The 19,521-nt window shown below is 37.9% G+C and overlaps 1 protein-coding gene across 2 annotated transcripts in view; it reads right to left on the bottom strand.

Annotated features, from left to right (window-relative positions):
* LOC106070620 (uncharacterized) overlaps positions 1-17,552 on the bottom strand; it is an 86,156-nt gene extending 68,604 nt beyond the window's left edge. Inside the window, exon 1 of one of the 2 annotated variants that reach the window (XM_056033974.1) lies at positions 16,854-17,552. In XM_056033974.1, the coding sequence (XP_055889949.1) occupies positions 16,854-16,918 (65 nt within the window). In that variant the 5' untranslated portion in view covers positions 16,919-17,552. Of the gene's footprint in view, positions 1-14,073; positions 14,250-16,853 lie in introns of those variants that run through there. The other variant, XM_056033975.1, reaches the window with a different exon arrangement.
* Between the last annotated feature and the right edge of the window lie 1,969 nt (positions 17,553-19,521).

The raw sequence follows: 19,521 nt of genomic DNA, 5'->3' as shown, positions 1-19,521 counted from the left end.
TTCCTGTGGGGGAAAAAAATAGCTCTGGTAATTCATTGCTAAAATCACATACTACTGCAAAGAATTGCTGTAAATGGAAGTAATACTTTTGTTTTGTTTCGTTTCTCTGAAAACAATTCTTTTTAAAATTTTGAATATGGCCTAAAAGGTCAAATAGTTGTTCATATTGGCTTCTTCTGATTGGATGGCAGTTATTTACTCTCGACACGCGCGTGTTGCTATAATTAAAGCAATTATGATTGGCCGAGATCAGATTCTGGCATTCCGTTTTCACCCTTTTCGTTCACGATAAAAAATAATAATAATAAAAAAATAATAAAGTAGGAAACTGTGTGTGGGTGGGAAGAGGCGGAGGAGGGGATGAGGTTGCCGTAAAAAAAAACTTTTTTGTATTACGATGTATGTATACCGTTTATTATTGTGTTAACTACGGTTTTATTTTGAATGGCAAAGAAAACAAATATGGTGAATAAGCTTATGAATAAAAACACGTGAAAAGACTTTCAGGCTTAAAAAAAATAATAAATATGGTCTGAATATTTGAAGAGTAACAATAAAAAGCTAAACATAGACGATACTGTTGTGTAACAGAGATACAGCCGCGTAACACAATTTTAGCATTGTTATCACATTTGTATCCAACATTTCTTAATATGATAAGATTAATCAGCCCAAATGTAAAGATTAACTATGCTGATTAGTAAAGTTTCAGGTATGCAAGGATTAACTATAGCGTATTGTGTCGGAAAAAGCTATCATGATTGAAGATACAACTAGTATCTCTCAAATTTAGACTTTAGAGACACAGCTACATCCCTTAAAAAAACATCTTCTAAATCTTGAAGACACAGCTACCATTTCTCAAAGACACAGCTACCAAATATTAAAAAAGTATTACCCGAATGATACCCGTTCAACTTTTAAAAATAGACAATGTCCACCCATTTTACAAATATGTTTCAAGCAGTCATCTGTCTCATGCCAACTAGGCTACTGCCAGCCCATGGCGGAGATTCAATAGCTACAAAGCTTATATTAAATAATTCTGTCTGTCTGGTAAGAAGCTTGTACATGTTATTTTTCCGACACTTAATCTCGGATCAAGCTGAAATTTTGCACAATTATTTCTAAGCAGCAAAACTTACACGAAGCATCAATTAATTTGGATCAGTCATATTTCTAATCTCAGATATTTTTGTTGGTCTAGAACTCTAGATCTATTACGAATTCATTTACATGACTGATCCAAACCAATTGATACAATAACACTTATTATAAGTTTTATTATGAGTATATCATGCGTGTGTGTGTGTGTGTGCGCGGAGAAAAAGTCTGTGGGTGTACAATTAGCACGGTGTCATGGTACTTTTGTCTTCCACGGAAAAATATCCGGCTGACTTTGTAGTCACTTCATAACTGAATGGATATTGAATGGGGACAGAGAGAAAGCAAAGGGCGCTACGGGACACCCCCAGGGCGCCACGTTCTCAATCTTTGATTCATGCTCCCTACAATTAACTGGCCACTGGGGCTGGACCGTTATAAGTTTGTTTTTTCATCATATATTTTTACGCTTTTCTTGTATTTCCAGTCACGTCCAAGAACTTCGCGTGTCTTCGTCACTTCATCCTGTGTTAAAAAATGTGCAGAGAGTTTCATTGAGCTGACCTGTTCGTTGTTTTCATATTTAAAAGTCACATTAAGATTTGATATTGTTGTATAGGAAAGGCAAACTTCTAATGCTCATGGGGAAGAGGGGTCGTGATAAAGGAAATATTGTTGTAGCTCCTCTCCCTTGCCACACTGATGGTGCGCATCAGAGCGCCATTCAACACAAGTAGTGGCAGACATGTTTAGACAGGAAGAAGAACTGTTGTAGTACAGTAGATCCTGCTGAAGTCATGGGAGTCTGAACAGTCTGGCGCCGAGTGCTGTCCTGTGTGATATTAGGGAACTGTTTGGGAGACCTGGAGCGACACTGGAGAGTGTGTCAGTGGTCTGTTCTTTGTTATGGTATTAATTAGGACTTGAGACGTTACTCCCTGTGACTTTATAGTGGAAGTCCAACTCCAACTATTTGTTGATAACTTATAAATACATCATTTATTATTGCCTCATATCTGTTCGTTGAGTGCCTACCTGTTCGTTGAGTGCCTACCTGTTCGTTGAGTGCCTACCTTAGAGTTACAACAATATTTTCTCACCGTCAGCCCATCGTACGAGTACTCATGGCCCTGACATAATATGCCCCCCAGGGCCCCATGTTCCTACTTGGCCGACTCTGAACAAAAGCACTTTACTGAATACATTCATTCAAATGTTAAAATGTGGGTGAGTAGCAGAAACCATTTGGCTCAAGTTCCAATCTCCACTCCAGCCGAGACCAATGGTTATAGAAGGCCTGAACACTGACCTGCGACGTCGCTACCTGTGGGCAGTTTGGACCAAAAATGTCGCTGCCACGTCACAGGCCTAAACCTCTCACAGGTTGCGACGTCGCAGGTCAGTGTTCAAACCTTCTGTAACGATTGGCCTCGCTCCAGTGGAGCTGTGTCTTATGCTTTCTGAGTACACAGCAACTTCTCCCCCCTGTCCAGTAAAGAGATTGAGGGCACCATGATATGCAACAGTATAAAAGAACTATATACGAGGAACTTAAAAAAGAAAAAGTTTATTTAAAAAAAAATTAAGCTGTATTGGCTTCCAGGGTCGGTCCTACAGATTGCGGGGCCCACTGCGGCCGCATAGATTGCAGTGGCCTAAGACCGGCCCTGTTGGCTTCGACTTCGAATAATTGGACAAAGTTTCAACTTGATCAAGGAATATGACTTGGAAGAAAAATGGTGTAGAACAATTCCACCCAGACAGACAGACGGACAGAGTGAATTTATATAAGCTTTGTACAAATATGAATACTCGTAAAGAGAATAACAAACTTTCAGACAAAGCAAATTGGTAAAAAAAAAAGGGGGGGGGGGCAAGAGGCGGAGGATAGCCGCAGTAATGATCACAGTAAAAAACCTGGGACTAGGTGGTCAGTCTCATTAGAGGGAATCTGAGAAATCGGCTTATGGGCTTTGTCAGATTTTGAGGGTGGAGCAATTTATCAATGGAGTTAGTCCCATGAAGACACATAAGACACAGAATGAACATACAGACAGACAGAATGAAAGTGCAGAGCACTAAATGTAAATGATCAGTTCAAGAGCGGTATGAGTCAATGTGGTGGGGGTGTAATGGAGCTGAGGGAGAAAAAATAACCCTTACAAACATAAAATCCAGCTTACAACAGTTAGTGCTATTAAACATGGAATGGGTTGCCTGAGTCAGCCAGGAAAGCCAATGAATTGGCAGAATTTAAGTCATTGGTTAATATGCATGACTAGATTGACCTAGAAGCACGTGTAGGATGTAATTATCTTTTTTTCGAAGTAACGTCTGTATTTTATAGGATAAGATAAGAAACTGTAAAGAGAGCATGATTGTGACTAAATGTGACACCAAGTTTAAAAACATCCAGACATCCAATCTTATCTTATCTTATCTTATCTTATATTGTACAGACGTTACTTCAAAAAAGAAGATGATATGTTCTATGCGTCATGCATTTAGTCATGCATATTAACCAATGACTTAAATTCTGCCAAGTCACTGGTTTTCCTGGCTAGCACAGGCAACCCATTCCATGCTCTAATAGCACTAGGGAAGAAGGAGTTTTTGTACAAATTTGTCCTAGCATATGGAACGAGGAATGTGCCTTTATCTTTGTGTCTTTCTGATTATTTTATTAAATTTGTTTTTTTGTATTTACATGGGTTTTGTAGGTTGCTTGTAGGCACGTCATCAATAGCTGTGTTACAGTGCTTACAACAGCTACAGGAACTACTTACGAAATATAATTAGAAACGACTTCTGCTAGAACATAATACTAATTAGGGTTATTTCCATGATGTTATTCAAGTTTGCAGGATTCAATTTGATGAACATAATAACTTGTTGCATCACTTAAAATACTCTCATATCACACTAAGTTCTTATAAGCTAATATAAGTTCTTATAACGCATAATTTTTCGACTCAGAACCGGGCACAACAGAATGAGACCAACATATGTTCCGGAAGCTTAAAGTCGGGACGAGCGAAACCTGCCCTTGTGGAGCATCACTAGAGAATGCTGACCATGTCCTTTAAAGCTGCATACTATATCAAGAGGCCCGAACAAGACTCTGGCCTCAAAACCTTCCTATACAACAAAAACTATACGGAAAACTACCTGATCTATAAACCACTGCGCAGTTCATCTCAGATATAGGATTACTGATCTGAACCCTCGGAATAAAAAATGAGAACGAAGAAGAAGAAGAAGAGGAAGAAGAAGAAGACACTAAGTCCATTGCCTGACTTCACCTAAGATCACTAATTTCAACCTATAAAATTCAACTAATAATTTAAACTCAAACTTATCTGATCTTATCTTATATATTACAGACGTTACCTTTTTACTACGTCCAACGCATTTCATGCGTCAATCTAGTCATGCATGTTAATCATTGATTTAAAATCTGATACGTCCTTGGTTTTCCTGGCTGATTCAGGCAACCCAATACATTCTCTGAGGGCACTAGGAAAGATGGAGCACCTGTACGAATTTATTCCAGCGTATGAAATAAGAAATGTGCCTCTATCGTTCTGTCTTTATGAGCAATTAATTAGTTGTGTTTTTTTTGGTGTGTTTTTTTAATATGTGTAAGTTATGGTTTAAGTTTGATGTATTATAGCTACTTTACTTTTTATTCTTCTGTCCTGAAGTGTCTGTCACATCATTGTTCGGTAGTCAGTGACATTAATTGGATGTGGACCACGAGAATTACAGGTTTATGAAGAGTATGGTGTTGCGCGGGGGAATCAAGGGATCCACAGTTGCATTGTGGGAAGATGGTCTCGTTTTTTTGAGGTTTTTGACCACATGGTCAAGTAGCAGTCGACGTCCTGTACATTACAGAAGATAGCTGTGCTAGGTCTGTAATAGAATAATAAGAGAAAGCTTTACTAATTGTGTATTTGATATTTCTTGGGATTATAATTAATTTTTTGTGAACTTGATTCCATGTGATTTATGCAATTTATTGATGGCTGAAGTTGCCAATCATAGACATAAATAAATATAGACTGGCCGAAGGTAGTAACTTCATGTAACTTGAAAACATGTATATCTATTATATTCGGATTTCCGAATTATGAAAAGTTGCATGATCTTCATTCTTAGAGATTTAAAAAAAAAACACTAGTGAAAATAATGTAATACTTATATAGGTTATGGCTGAAATAGAAATGAATACTTAACTTTTATACTGCTCATAAATGATGTATAATAAAGTACACAAAATTGCAAGTCACAAATTTTCGTTTCATAAAACTCTTTAATCGGCCTGTCTATATTTATTTATGTCTAAGTTGCCAATATATTGTGGAAAGTTTATTTATTATAAATAAAAGTGTCTTCTGCTACATTAGTGTGTAGTTTATTTGATTCTATATGTTGTGGTGATATTACTCAGTAACTATGGTAGACATACGCAACAACAAATCTGTCGTGGATAAAGATGTTTAATTAATACACCATGAACATTTTAATAATACCAGAAGAAGTATTAGCATAATACAAAGAACCACGCCTCATTCAAACAAAGAGGTGTTACAGTGCCTCTAAGTGTAGTGATTTTATTGATGGTGTTATTCTTATCAAATATCAATATTCGTTTTGTTATAAATCTCACTGCTCTATTTTGTATTTTCTACTTTCTTAATGTTTTCTTGAGTTGAGGGGGTCCCAAACAGAGGATGCATATTCTATTATTGGCCTAACTAAAGTTGAATAGCATTTTAGTTTTATGTTCTTATTTTATTTGTAAAAATTTTAAACTAAGTACTTCGCGTGACAACATTCTTGTAACTTCCATCAACTATATATTTCTAATAACTTGTGCTGTTCACTGTGGGACCTCACGAAATTAAATTATAGACCGTCGATCTCTCATACTTACGGTCATTCCTAAATCATGGTCACTATTTACTTTCTCATGCTCTCTAGTCACAAAATTTACTAAAGTACAATAAAGTACAATGAGGTCCAATTAGTTAATCTTTTTGAATGTGACCAAAACATAACAATTAACAAAATAGTAATGCAATTGTTATGGTGAGTTTGAGTGTTTGTAAGAGACAGAGACTGTTCTTTTTTTGGTGGTGTAGAATGATGAAATCATGAGCTGGTCTGTCGTCATTTATGTAATGAAGTCACGTGGGTGAGAGTTGAACGAGAGACGAATCAGAGACGTAAACAGGTCAAGACGTGTTTTTTGTAGTGAGTTCGATTTGGCTTAAAGATTATTTCAACATGTCACTACTAGATCCAGATCTCAAGTTAACTCTGTGTAAATTTATAACAAAAAAAGTTTCATTTAAATAGCTTATTTTTGTAGAACGGAGTCTGAAGTTTAGTTAAATTTCCATTCTGAGATTTTAATACGAATTTATCGGTTCAGGCGTGCTAGTTATCTGGAGCTACAAATCATCTTTTTATTTTTTTTGAAGAAACGTCTGTATTTGATAAGATAACAAACCAACGACCGGGTATCTATTTACTTACTGCACATACCACTATGTACATACGGTATATACCACCATTTACATATGGTACATAACACTATTTACTTACATATAGGGCTTTAAGGGTTAAAGAAAAGTGATCGAACTAAACAAAAAAGAAAAACCAAAATTAAAAAATACATTAAAAAAAAAAAGACAATGCCTCCATTATAGGCCTACAACTTAAAAGATAATAAAATGAAAAATAATAATTTAAAAATCGTTCAAACCGTGATTTTTATACCGTCAGCTGCTTAAAAAAACGATACTATCATATAATAAAAGATAAGATAAGATAATTTTTATAGATCTAATCAAATGGAAATTCAGTTTGACGACAATTGACCTCCTCGGCGTAACTACTGTAACAATAACAATACAGATGCAAATACGAACAACATTCACACACGAAACACATACACACTCACAACCAGCGCTTTATGAATTAGACTTCTATGTACTTCTCGATGACAGATGACATTGAAACACTGACCGAAAGTGGGATAAAGGAGTTTTAAAATGTTTCTGTTTTAGTTCTAATGGAAAGGAGACGACCACTTCGTTCAGATCTGATGTAGCAGTGGTTTAATGGATGCAGGTTATCTTTAAGAATCGTGAGTGTTTTGGAAAGGCATTTTTCATGAAAAAGTTCTTCAAGAGATGGTAGCTGTGTTCGAGTGATATACTATATTTATTATTTTATTTCCCCAGTCAAAGTCAGTCCCTAAAAATTACGAAATTTAAAATCTCATTCTTCGCAGAGATTTGAACCTTGGACCCCCAGATTTGAAAGCCAAGCGCTTAACAACTCAGCCACCTATAAAGCCATAGTTTCAATACGATAACTTCTGATAGGTTTCATTCAAATCCACGGCTAGAAAAGGGATGGACCACGGCGCGAGTTCTGAACCTTAACCATCTTGTTAAACCTCAGAAACGCTATCCTTTCCACTCCCAGCCAGCCACAGATAACTGGCAACAGACTCCTTTCAGCACCCAAGCGCTGATTTCAGTCTTTATCTCCCTTTAAAGTAGGATATTAAAGAAAAAATTCTCCAAAAATTACAATATCACCATCGACTTCTTAACCTCTCTCCTCGACCACCCCCGCTCTTATCTCTCCCTCTCTCTCCTCCCCCCCCCCCCCAAACATCTTATCTCTACTCCAAATTTGTCTTATGTGTGTGTGTGTGTGTTGTCTCTCTGTCTGTCTGTCTGTCTGTACCTACAAAAAAAAATCAATGACAACCACACATAAACACAAGTGTTTATGAGAACGCCGTATTGTAGATGTCGCGGACGCGAGACGCAGGCGTCCGATCAAAGGCATCCGTACATCACCTAATCCGACCGCATCTCCGAACATGATACCATTGTTACCCGCCCGCCCTCCACGGCTTTCACCGACAGCTAACGAGCATAAAACTTTTAAGTCTTTTTTTTCTCAGACCTCACTGTACAAAATTTTATGGGATTCCCTTACTGAATACAGGGAAATAACCCCGAGATGTCGAGAGAGTTTATCTGCAGATTCGCCACGGACCTCGGTGACGAACTCGCGACGATAGGTCTGCCCTTGTAGGGGCGGGAAAAAACTGTAAAGGCCCATTCAAGGGCCCGTTTTTTTTTAATTTTATTTTACGAGCAGCATAAGCTTGAGGAGTAGATCTAATCGCGTTGATAGGACAACAGGGGCGGCTCCAGGCTGTGACGATAAGGGGGTCTCACATATTTATAGATTCCAAAAATCTTTATCACTCACTGTGAAACGAGTTGAATCCCAAAGCAATGAAACCGGGTACACCCCAAGTCGACTAAGTTTTAAGTGCCGACTCCCAAGCATGAAGACAGATCTAGATCTATGTTCTAGAATGACAATTCTGTTAAGAGTTAACAACAAATAAAAGACGATCTCCTGCGCCGAAGTTAAATAGAGTAAGTTTAGAAAGGACATATGTTAGGTCTCAAGAGTAACGTATAAAACGTGGGGCGGTTGTGCATTAAAATAGGACAATGACATTACTCTATAATTACGGGATTCCCAGAGGAAATGTTATATTAAAGATCTGATTAGACCATTCTTTTGTTGCCTTTTTTTTTTTTTAAAGAGGAAATGTGATATAAATTACCTGATTATACCTTGCTTAATTGCTTGTTTCACACAGATTTAGTTCTTTTTATAACCACAAGTGTGAATCTCAAAGACAAGAGTTGAAATGGAGTTGAAGAGTTAAAATCAAAAGATAAGACTAGTTTCTAAACAAAAGTATATCACCCCTTCTAGATTTCTGTAGGTTCCTTGTAAGGTATTGATCCCACGTCTTATTCTTTGCTAGGATTTGAACCGAATACCTTCGGTTTTACATGCTTCGAATGTTCTTACAGAATTGAAGACTATTACATTCTAGCCTAAGCCTCCCGGGCACGAACCCGGGACTATGGAGAGGACAGTCCAGAGCGCATACCACATGACCAGACAGCTATCCAAAGTTTGGATTTGAGTTTGTGGACAAATGTCTGCCTGCTGTATCCAGTCAATGTTTTATGAAGCCCAAAACTATTTTTGAGCGCTGGAACGAAACAAGCGAACGTTTGTCCAAAAACTCTGTGTTCAGTCTTCCATGTTACATCGGCTACTTAAGTTAATGTCAGCCTGGCCATGTAGTAAGCAGGCAGGAGTGTCATCGGAATGGTTAAGGGTTCAAATCCAGGTAAAGACTGCGATTTGATTCGGATATTTAGGACGCCGCTAAGAACACCCAACTATAATCAGTTGGCCACATGAAACTTTAGGACATAGAAACAGATTTGCATCATCGCACCCTCCCCCTTCTTATACCTACAGAAGCAGAAGCAATAAGAATTAGGGCTCTTGTAATTTTAGCATTTTCCACCCATATTTTCTAATAATAAAGCTCAGGCACAGTCGTAGATCCGGTCCGGCCCTGTCGCTCTCCCACTTTTGACAATGGAATTATTGTGATAAACATCACAAAGTGTAGTGACAACAAACTATGTACCATTGTCAGTATATTTATATATATATATATTTAGAGCTTTTAATATATGCTTATAGCATGCTCAGAGCGCTTTGGTCCAATCTCATTTGTGGACCAGTGGGGGACCAGTATCTAGGAGTTGGTCTTCCGTGCTGCCTTTAAACACAACTCTGCCCGAGTCGGGTGTCGAACCTCGAGCCCCCTTCTAGGTAGTCAAGCCAAGCCAAGTTCAAGCGCACTTAGCCTCTCGACCACGCTTCCCACTGTTGATTTTATCATATCATAGAAAAGTGTAATTTTCTTAAAGAGATCTCTAGATATTACGAATTTCTCCTTTTAAACAAAAAAATAATTTTAACATGATATATTATTGATGTATTTGAACATTTTCACTCTGAAATAAACAATGACTCGGAAGCTAAATTTAACTTGAAACTTGACAACTCAATAAAAGTTACAAACGGAGATAACTCACACAGATTTGCAATTCTGTAGTGGTTCTGGCAGTATACAAATATATAACACTAGTCGACCGGCGGCATAGCATACGCCGCTATTTTGCAGGGCCGGCCTTAGGTGACCGCAGTGGGCTCCGCACTTATGCGACCGCAGTGGGCCCCGCACTTTCATAGGACCCGCGCTAATTCTAATTGTATAAATTATTAAATTAAACCATTGTTTCACTTTTAACAGATTTCCCGCTAATACAAACTCTTAAATTTCACTTATTATCCGTGGCGTAACTCTAGTTCGTCCGACTTGCAGAAATAAGAGAGTGATCTTTCCTTTACTTCTTCTTCTCGTCCAAACCTTTGAGCGAAGAAGAGAATGATATATATATATAGATTGTTAAGTACGCAATGATCTTTAGTTTTCAAAATTTAACCCTTAAAGTGCTGAGCTGTTTTACAATGACTACATACAAAATGGAATTACAATTCTGATGTTTAGAGGCTAAGCTATCACACGCGTTAAAAGGGTTAAGAAACAATTCAATACCGTTTTGCGGATTTTAAATAGAATGGGCTATTAATCACAAAACTTTATATTTACGCAAATCTATGAAATAAAGCCATTTCCTGTTAGTTTCCATTGAAATATGTTTCGAAAATCCTAGATGACAATAATTCATGTCTGTTAATTTTAATCACCTCATGTACATTTAAATTGATTGATTATCTAGATCTTTCTAGATTATGTATCTAAAAAAATAGCTAAATAATAATAATGAGACGAGATTGCTTTTATTTTCGATGTTCAATTACTAGATCTAGATCTAAACATTAAATTATATGTTACATAGGTTAGGGTTGAAAAAAAAAACTACTGTCTTATAACTACTTTACAAAACAACGCCTTGTTTCAGCTTTTTAAAAGTTTTTCACATTTTTGTGTAGTGTTAGAGATGACCATGTCCAGTCTAGGTATAATATATGTCTGTGGTTTCAGTTTACAAACACATAATTATTACAAATTAAAAAAAAAAACAAAAAAAAAAAACATAGCTTATCATAACTGCCTTCTAGTTTTCCCGCAATGTACGAATAAAGGGAGTGAACGCCTAATTCTTATTTAATAAAAATAAGGACTGGAGAATCAAGTATGTTTGCTGTGTACTTCAAACGCGTTCAATATGGACCATAGACTCAGATACTTGGATACTTAAAGCAAAATCACTAAATTTAGAAACCATTTAGGCTAGGCTTAGGACAAAAGACTCAAAAGTAAAGTAGCAATTATGCATAAAACACTGAACCATAATCTTCAAATACAAATCTAAAGCGTAATAGAATACTCGGGAAGACATAAGGATACGGTAACAGAGAGTATTCCATATGCTAGGAAAAATTCGATCATTGAACAGGTTGCCTGAATCGGTCAGGAAAATCAAATAAAAAAAAAGCTAAAAGATTCTATAAATAAAAAATCACTCTTTAGTTCAGGATTTTTGTGATTTTACCATCACAAAAGAGATACAAGGCACCGATAGCAAAGACAGACACAAACACTCTTTTGTTCCCCTGGCCATCAAATCATTAAATAGAAAATATCTGATATAAACTTTTCGCATGTAAATTATGAGCGAGTCTGGTGTTTGTGTAAAAGAACAAATTGTAAAACAAATTTCCTTATGGATAATAAAGAATAAAGATTATTATTATTATTATTATTATTATGTTAGAAACTAAAGAGTATTCAAACTCTAGCACTGCCAGGGTCGAGTTTCGTTATTATTATTATTATTAATATTAATAATATAAGATTAAGATTCACTTTACATAGAAGTGCTAAAGCGTTTCTTTCTACACAGAAAAATGTCCCTGATTAAGAGTAACAAACAAACAAACAAACAAACAACAACAAAAAACAAAAAACAAATCAAAACTACCTTTCTTTTTTTATCCATGGTGCATAAGGTAATCAAAATTAAAATCTCAAAATACCTAGGTCTTATAATAATTGAAAACTTATCATGGAATACCCATATTGATGAAATTATTTTTAAAAAAAAAAGAAAAGATTAGGGTTTATTTAAAGAATTTTTTAACAAATCAAATCTAAACAAGAATATAAAACTAAAATATGATTAAGACCAATATTAGAATATGCGTCCTCTATTTGTAACCCCTCAACTCAATATAACATGATGAAAGTAGAACAGACTCAAAATAGAATCGTGAGATTTATAACAAACAAAATATTCGCATTTGACTAAAACTCCATTGAACCAAATTTAGAGACACTTAAGGACCGAAACTGAAAAGTGTAGTAGCGATAATACATAAGGCGAGGTAGCTTAGTGGGAAATCGCTTGGCTTCTGGGATTTTTTATTTCGGGATCATTAGGGCGCCTCTGAGTTCACTCATCTGTAATGAGTATCTTAACATTAATTTGGAAAGCAAATGCAGTTGGTCCCTGCGCTGGCCACATCGTTAACCGCGAGCCACAGAAACAGATGACCTTTGCATCATTTACCCTATAGCAGCGGTTCTCAACCTTTTAAGCTCGGCGACCCCTTTTTTTACAATCCCCCACTCTGACGCGACCCCCCCCCCCACACACACACACATACAGCAGTAGAAGAGTAGGCAATACCAATCCATATTTTCGGTGGTCTTAGGCGACCCCTGGCAAATCTTCGATCGACCCCCAAGGTTTCGCGACACACAAGTTGAGAACCCCTGCCCTATAGATAAGAAAGTCTGTAAAGGGGAGGGGGGGGGAACTTAACTTTATTTTTAATTCATAAAACATCGAACCAATATTTACAAATACAAAACAACATAACCTAATAGTAAGACTTGGGCTAGTAAGCAATAATCTCTCATCCTGATCGGACTTCAGAAATACGTGGCACTAACAATACATAAACTTTGTGTGTAGGCCTATGTGTGTCGAGGATTGACCACTGTCTTATTGTCAATAGACGGACATGGATAAGAACACGTGTGTGTAGTGTGTATGTGTGTGTAGTGTGTATCTGTGTGTAGTGCGTATGAGTGTGGAGTAGTGGGCCCTTATTAACTACACATTTTCGTTCACAATGTTATGAAAGAAATGAAAGAACCCAATTGTTTTGTATTGTGTTCAGGGATAGAACCATTAGCATTAAAGTTGGTACACAAGTGTGTTACAAGGGGAAATTATACCTCATTTTCCGCTTGCTGTGCAATTATAAAAACAAAGACTGTACGATAGTTTCTATAATGCCAGACTAGCATGTGTATAGTTAAAACAGCACACTGTACATGTATGCCCATTATAAACAGGGCCGGCCTTAGGCCGATTTGACCGATTGCTCAAATTGGGCCCCGCGCCTGGCAGGGGCACCGCAATTTACATTTAGCAAGTCAATATCAGTCAAGGCTCTTGTCACTGGCTTTTAAAGGTGTAGGACTTAAAGGGTTAAAATATTTTGTATATCGAACGATTGACGTAGTTTTAATTTAGCCCATGGAGCATATTGCGTTTGAGTTGCTTCCTACCCAGGTTGTATAACTCACGTTGATACAATAATGTAATTAATAATAATTGTTGTGATTGCTAAAAAATAATTAGATGCGGGTCATCGCAAGCATCCATTACATTGGGCCCCGCAATTCGTAAGGCCGGCCCTGATTCTAAGCGTTTGACTACAGTCTCTATTTCACAACCTGATATACAGATTAATAGAAGAGGTCTTGAGTGAACCGCCATCCTTATTAATTAGTTCATTAGTTCAGTATATGAAACCACAGATTGACTTATGAATGGCTGAAAGAGGAAACTGGATCTAATTAACTCTTTCTCTCCTAACTGACGATACCAACGTTGATTCCACCAGAATGTGGTAAATAAATACGGAGAGAAAGAGTTAAGTATTCTTGGTCTTCAATAACAAAAAAAAAAAAAAAAAAAAAAGACTAGATACAGAAAATCCACCTACCTTGAATTTGATTGGGCCAGAAACGAATATGTAAATTACATTCCCATGAATGACGTTTCCGTGAATGGCACTTTTAATTAAACATACTATTTCTATTTCCTTCATTCCAATATACATTTCAATCTAATCTAAGATTGTCAGTATCTTCACAGGCAGGAGATATCTTATAAATTACAAAGCAAATAAAGGAGAAGAGAAGAAAATAACACTTATCTCTTACGTATAATAATTCTTATTATTTTATACGGACGCTCCTCCAGAAATAAAAACTCGGGACCATCGCAACGGCCTTCCGAAGCGCATACAACGTGACCAGGCCATCACCTCCATCTCATGTATGTGTTTAACTTTCACGGACTCACAGTCTATATATAGTTACACACATTTATGTAAGCAAAAAAATGTTTACCGGAGTGTATGTGCGGCCTACCACCCAAGCCCACTTAATTATTATTCAAAAGAAAAATACTTGACTTTGTTTTGGTTTGTTAAAATTCCATATTTTTTAACATAATACAAAAAGAAAATCCACTGCCGAGGACAGACGTGGAACGCGTAGGGAGATTATAAATCGACCAGTGACGAACAATGGTTACATCTAAGGTAAATGTTGCGAAATTGAGGTATGTAGGTCGCAGCCTGGCCACGAGAAGTACTGCACTCATGGTGAATCCTCGGACTCAAAGACAAGCTTTTTATCAACATATTGTATACTTGAGGTCTCAACAGTACGCACAAAAAAAGTGGGACTGTTTTGGTAGTTGTTGCTACTTCGCTGAATTGTTTCAACTAATTTAAACAAAATCGCTACTAATGAAATTAATGATTTTCAAATTTTTAAATCATTTTTTAATTCACTTTGTCAAGAAGAATTATAGAAATTGTATATTTTGTTTATTGTTTAAGCTACCAGGTAGGGTTGGAACTTCCATGGACCAGACAAAAAACATTGTTCAGACCAATTGCTTTAAATCAGTTCACCTAAACTCTTAATAATGTATACCGGTACTTTAAAAAAAAAATTTAAAATTCCTATGTTTATTTTTTCAGATTAGCAACTACTTTCTTTTGCGCACGCTAGCGAACGCTAAAGCAACATTTTAACAAATGTTTATACAAGAAGTTTGGGATATTAAAGAGGTTGCCACCCACCCAAATCAATAACTTAAGACTCTTCTTCCTCAAAGACACAGTAACTTTTCCTCCTTATTAATTAAATATTATGCATATACAGAGAAGCTATTTTCCTGTGTTGAATATTAGCATATTTCCCTGCAACAAATCTGCGCACGTTAAACGACGATCTGCGAGCGATGAAAAAAAAAAACAAACAATCTTTAATTCGTAGTTCAGGCTTTCAGAAGAAAAGCTTGCTAACTTTATTAGCAATAGGATTATGTCGTAAAAGAAATGTCGCAAACACGGGTAGACACTCGTATTATTAGCTTTGTCTTAGAAAATTCATTGCAATTAAAAAAAAAAATATTAGAATAAAATATTTAGATCTAGGTGTTTTTTTTTTTAACAAAATATATATTTATTTTATTTCATTTTTTATCATTCCTTACAAGTCAAAGATAAGATAGAAATTAAAAGAATGTTTTAAAGATTCTAGTGTTTGTGTTTGACTGTTTGTCTGAAGTGTTTGTACCGTGTTGAGACGATATGTCTCTATTATAATATAACGAATTATATTCACGTTTTACATAGGCGACGGTCTATAAAATATATTGAGATTTAATTATTATTTTTATGTATTTATTTATTTTTCAAAACGATTTTTTTTATATACTGCCCATTCTAAAAACAATGATAAAGAAATCGATTTAAACTAATAATTTAAAAACAAAAAATTGCCTTTGAAAAAATGCATAAAATTAGTTGTTTTAATCTTATTGTGAAAACCTACACAGTACAAGTTTCGACTTGAAATGTTAGGACGTAATTATCTGCTCTTGTAAAGTAACGTCTGTAACCTATCAGATAATATAACTCAGAAGTATCAACACAATCGCTTGTCTATCGGCAATGAACGTCCGAAGCCACAAGTCCGGGGCGATGTGCAAAGAACGCATCAGACGCGACGTGCAAACTGACCAGTGAAGAGATTCCAGAACAATCCTGGAACCTATTTGGCCTCGTTTCACCTCCTTGGCTTTATCTCAATGTAGATACTGGCAAGTGGCAGTAGCATAGGAGTATGCGTGACGCTGTTAGATCAGAGTAAGATATGACTTGCTCCCGCGCGTGTGTGTGTGAGTGGGTGTGCGCGCGTGTGTGCGTGTGAGTACACTCCAGCCCGTGTTGATATGTCAAAGCTAGAGGCCCCCCCAAAATTGACCTTGCGTGAGTGGAAATTGTTCCCATGGCGCCAGGTCTTAGACAATGCTCGGGTGCGTGCTGAGGCCCCATTGTGCAAGGGTATGTGCGTGTTCGGACAACTTGGACAAGGTGACGACCATGGCCGACACTAAAAATAATCGCTCACCGCAGCCAAACGTGTCTACGAAGCGTGATCCGTGCCCTAACAGTTCGGCTTTCCCTCTTTCTCCTTTTTTTTTTCCCTTCTTGTCCACTTTTCTTGAGCAGACTTCGTGTGTTTGCGCAATAGTGTGCTACCAAGTTCGCACGAGCGAAACCTGCCTGCCTGGCCACTTCAAGCGACAGCACACAGATTTCGTTAGTTGCAGCATTATTGGTATAAAACCCAATGTCAAGTCCGGCAACTCTGTAAGCAAAAACAAAAAATCGCAGACGTGACATGTAGATAAGCACCTTACCTTTTCACTGTGCGGCGTCTTCGCTTGGTGGCATACATTGTCTTTATAAGCCAATCCTCCAGCATCAAAGGTCCAACAAAACGGTAAAGGACCCCTTTCGCTGCGCTCTGTAATGTAGGTTTCTAGATGTGCAGTCTATGGTTAATCCACAAGAAACGACCCGTTTCCGCACAAAGAAGTCAGACCTGATGCTTGAATGAATTTTTCGAACTTGTAGATAAATTTCTTGCTGTATTAGAGTAAAGAGTTCTGCTACTCCTTCGAACTCAAACGTTTGAGCGATATTGCTTCTAATATGAAAGACATCTCAAACGATGACAAATCCGTACAATCTTCTTGTTGGCAAAATAAGGTATAAAGTATAATCCAGGGTAGGCTTCTCCGGTCTCAATACCACGGCGAGGTGGTCCAAATTATGCAGGTTATTTAGAGATGACCAATTCAAGAAAGTTTTTTTTTTTTTTTAAAAAAAGGTATAGTTTTAGTGCAGAGTCCAAATTAGGTCCAAAATATGCGCGTGCTGTGGACGCTCGTGAGAAGAGCTTGTTCGTGGCATCATGCACGTGAGACTGTTCCGTGAAAAGGGGGGGCCCCCACCTGTCACTGGGGCTCTGGGCCAGGTCTGAATCAATCAATTTTTAAAATTTTCGCCTGACGAGCAGACTGCGTGACAAGCGTCGATGTTGCTAATGTTGTGATCCTGGTAACCCGTGGAACAGCCCCCTCGTCCTGGGTCCTTGGGACGGCACGAGAAGCCACGCGACACGGTAAGTCCAGGAGAGGATCGAACAGGAGGGGGAGGGTAAGCCAGTCCGCCAGTCACATTGTCAACCCCCCTTTCTCCAGGGACACGCCCCCCGTTCTCTCGCTGCTCCAGTACTCTTTGATTCGGTCGTGAGATCATGTCTTCAACGGCGAGTGGGCGTGGCTTCAGTCTGGAAAAAATTCAATAGTTGGAACTGTCTGCCAATGCCAGGGGGCGAGATACATGCGCATTGACACGCAACATCACACGCACACACACGCGCGCACACACACATGTTCGTTTGGTCTGGCACGACCACACACACGCACTTCCACAATGACGCTAATTAGAATGTAGAATGACTTTATATGTCTCAACTGCGTTCGAATAAGAACACAGTGTCGCTATTCAGCTATTCTAAACCTTATCTTAACTCTTAACTTATAAATTTGTATTAGTCCTTTAAATAAATGTTTTAAAGTCCTACGCATGTCCTCGTGTTAATCTAGTCCTTCGCATATCAGTGGGTTTCCTGGGCTGATAAAGACGAGACCAATCGTTACAGAAGTCCTGAATACTGGCCTGCTACGTCACAACACGTGGGCGGTTTAGCCCCAAATAGCTTGTTGCCACGCCACAGCCTCACGGGTCGTACAACGTGGCAACGAACTATTCGTCTAAATTACCCACAGGTTGTGACGTTGCAGGTCAAATGTGAGGCCTTCTATAATAAATGGTCTCGAAACAGACCAGGCCAGAATGAACGGTTGAAGTTTGTATCTTGTCTTATTTTTTAAATATTTTTTTTTGTTCATAAAAGAAAATAATAAATAAATAATAATTACGTCATACGCGTATCCGAGAGTTCATTAAATAGAAGAGAAAAAAAAAAAGCTAGTCCTTGCGATCTGTGGGGGCATATTATGTAAAGCTCATCTGTTTGTGTGGCCGACGGTTAACGAGGATATCATGTGGCCAGCACAACGACCAACCACCATTACTTTCTAAACGCATGTCAGGCACCCGTTGGAGTTGCTTGCATTCAGGGGGCTCACTAAAAATCCCCGAAGTTCAGAATCTAGGTCTCCATCTTTATTCGAACGTTCAGTTCGGAAGCCAAGCACGTAACCTCTCGGCTACCAGCGTGACCAATCGTCAAAGAAGGCCTGAACTCTGACCTGCAACGTCACATCCTTTGGGCACTGGAGACCAATAGGTCTGCATGACGTGGCAACGAGCTATTGGTCTCCATTGCCCTCAGGCTAAGACGTCGCAGGTCAGTGTGCAGGACTACTGTAAATATTGGTCTCGCTACCACGCAGGCCTGCGGGTTAATTAGAGAATTAAGCTCTGCTGTCATTGTTTTAACTGTCTGACTCAGGCATAACATTCCATGCTCTAATGGCACTAGGGAAGAATTAGCACTTGTTTGAATTTGTCCTAGCACTTGGAAAGAAATATGCATGCTGTTTCGCTCAAACACTCAATGGACAAAAACTCTTTTTAAAACAAATAATTTTAACATTAATGGGTAACTCATTTAAGTTGTAGGAGGTCCGTAACGCTTGGCCGTTGTGCTGGCCACATAACACCCTGCTCGTTAACCGTTGGCCAAAGAAACAGATGACCTTAACATCATCTGCCATATAGATCGCCTGGTCTAAAAGGGGAACTTCACTTTTACATCTAATCGAATGGACAGTACTTTGATTCCTTTATTTAGTGACCAACTTGTCATCGTTGCTATAGTGTGTGAGTTCGTGTGACAGACAGTAAGGAGATGCTATGCAATTGGTTGGTGGCTGTGGAGTGTAGAATGATGAAATATGAGTTGATCTGTCATAATTTATGCTAAGAACGGAAGACGATCTAGAGCAGCGGTTCTTAAACTTTTAAGCTCGGCGACCCCCTTTTACAATCCCC

The sequence above is a fragment of the Biomphalaria glabrata genome, chromosome 6 (genome assembly GCF_947242115.1).
Source record: "Biomphalaria glabrata chromosome 6, xgBioGlab47.1, whole genome shotgun sequence".
Classification (NCBI taxonomy): domain Eukaryota; kingdom Metazoa; phylum Mollusca; class Gastropoda; family Planorbidae; genus Biomphalaria; species Biomphalaria glabrata.
This window is presented reverse-complemented; position numbering and strand designations above follow the sequence as displayed.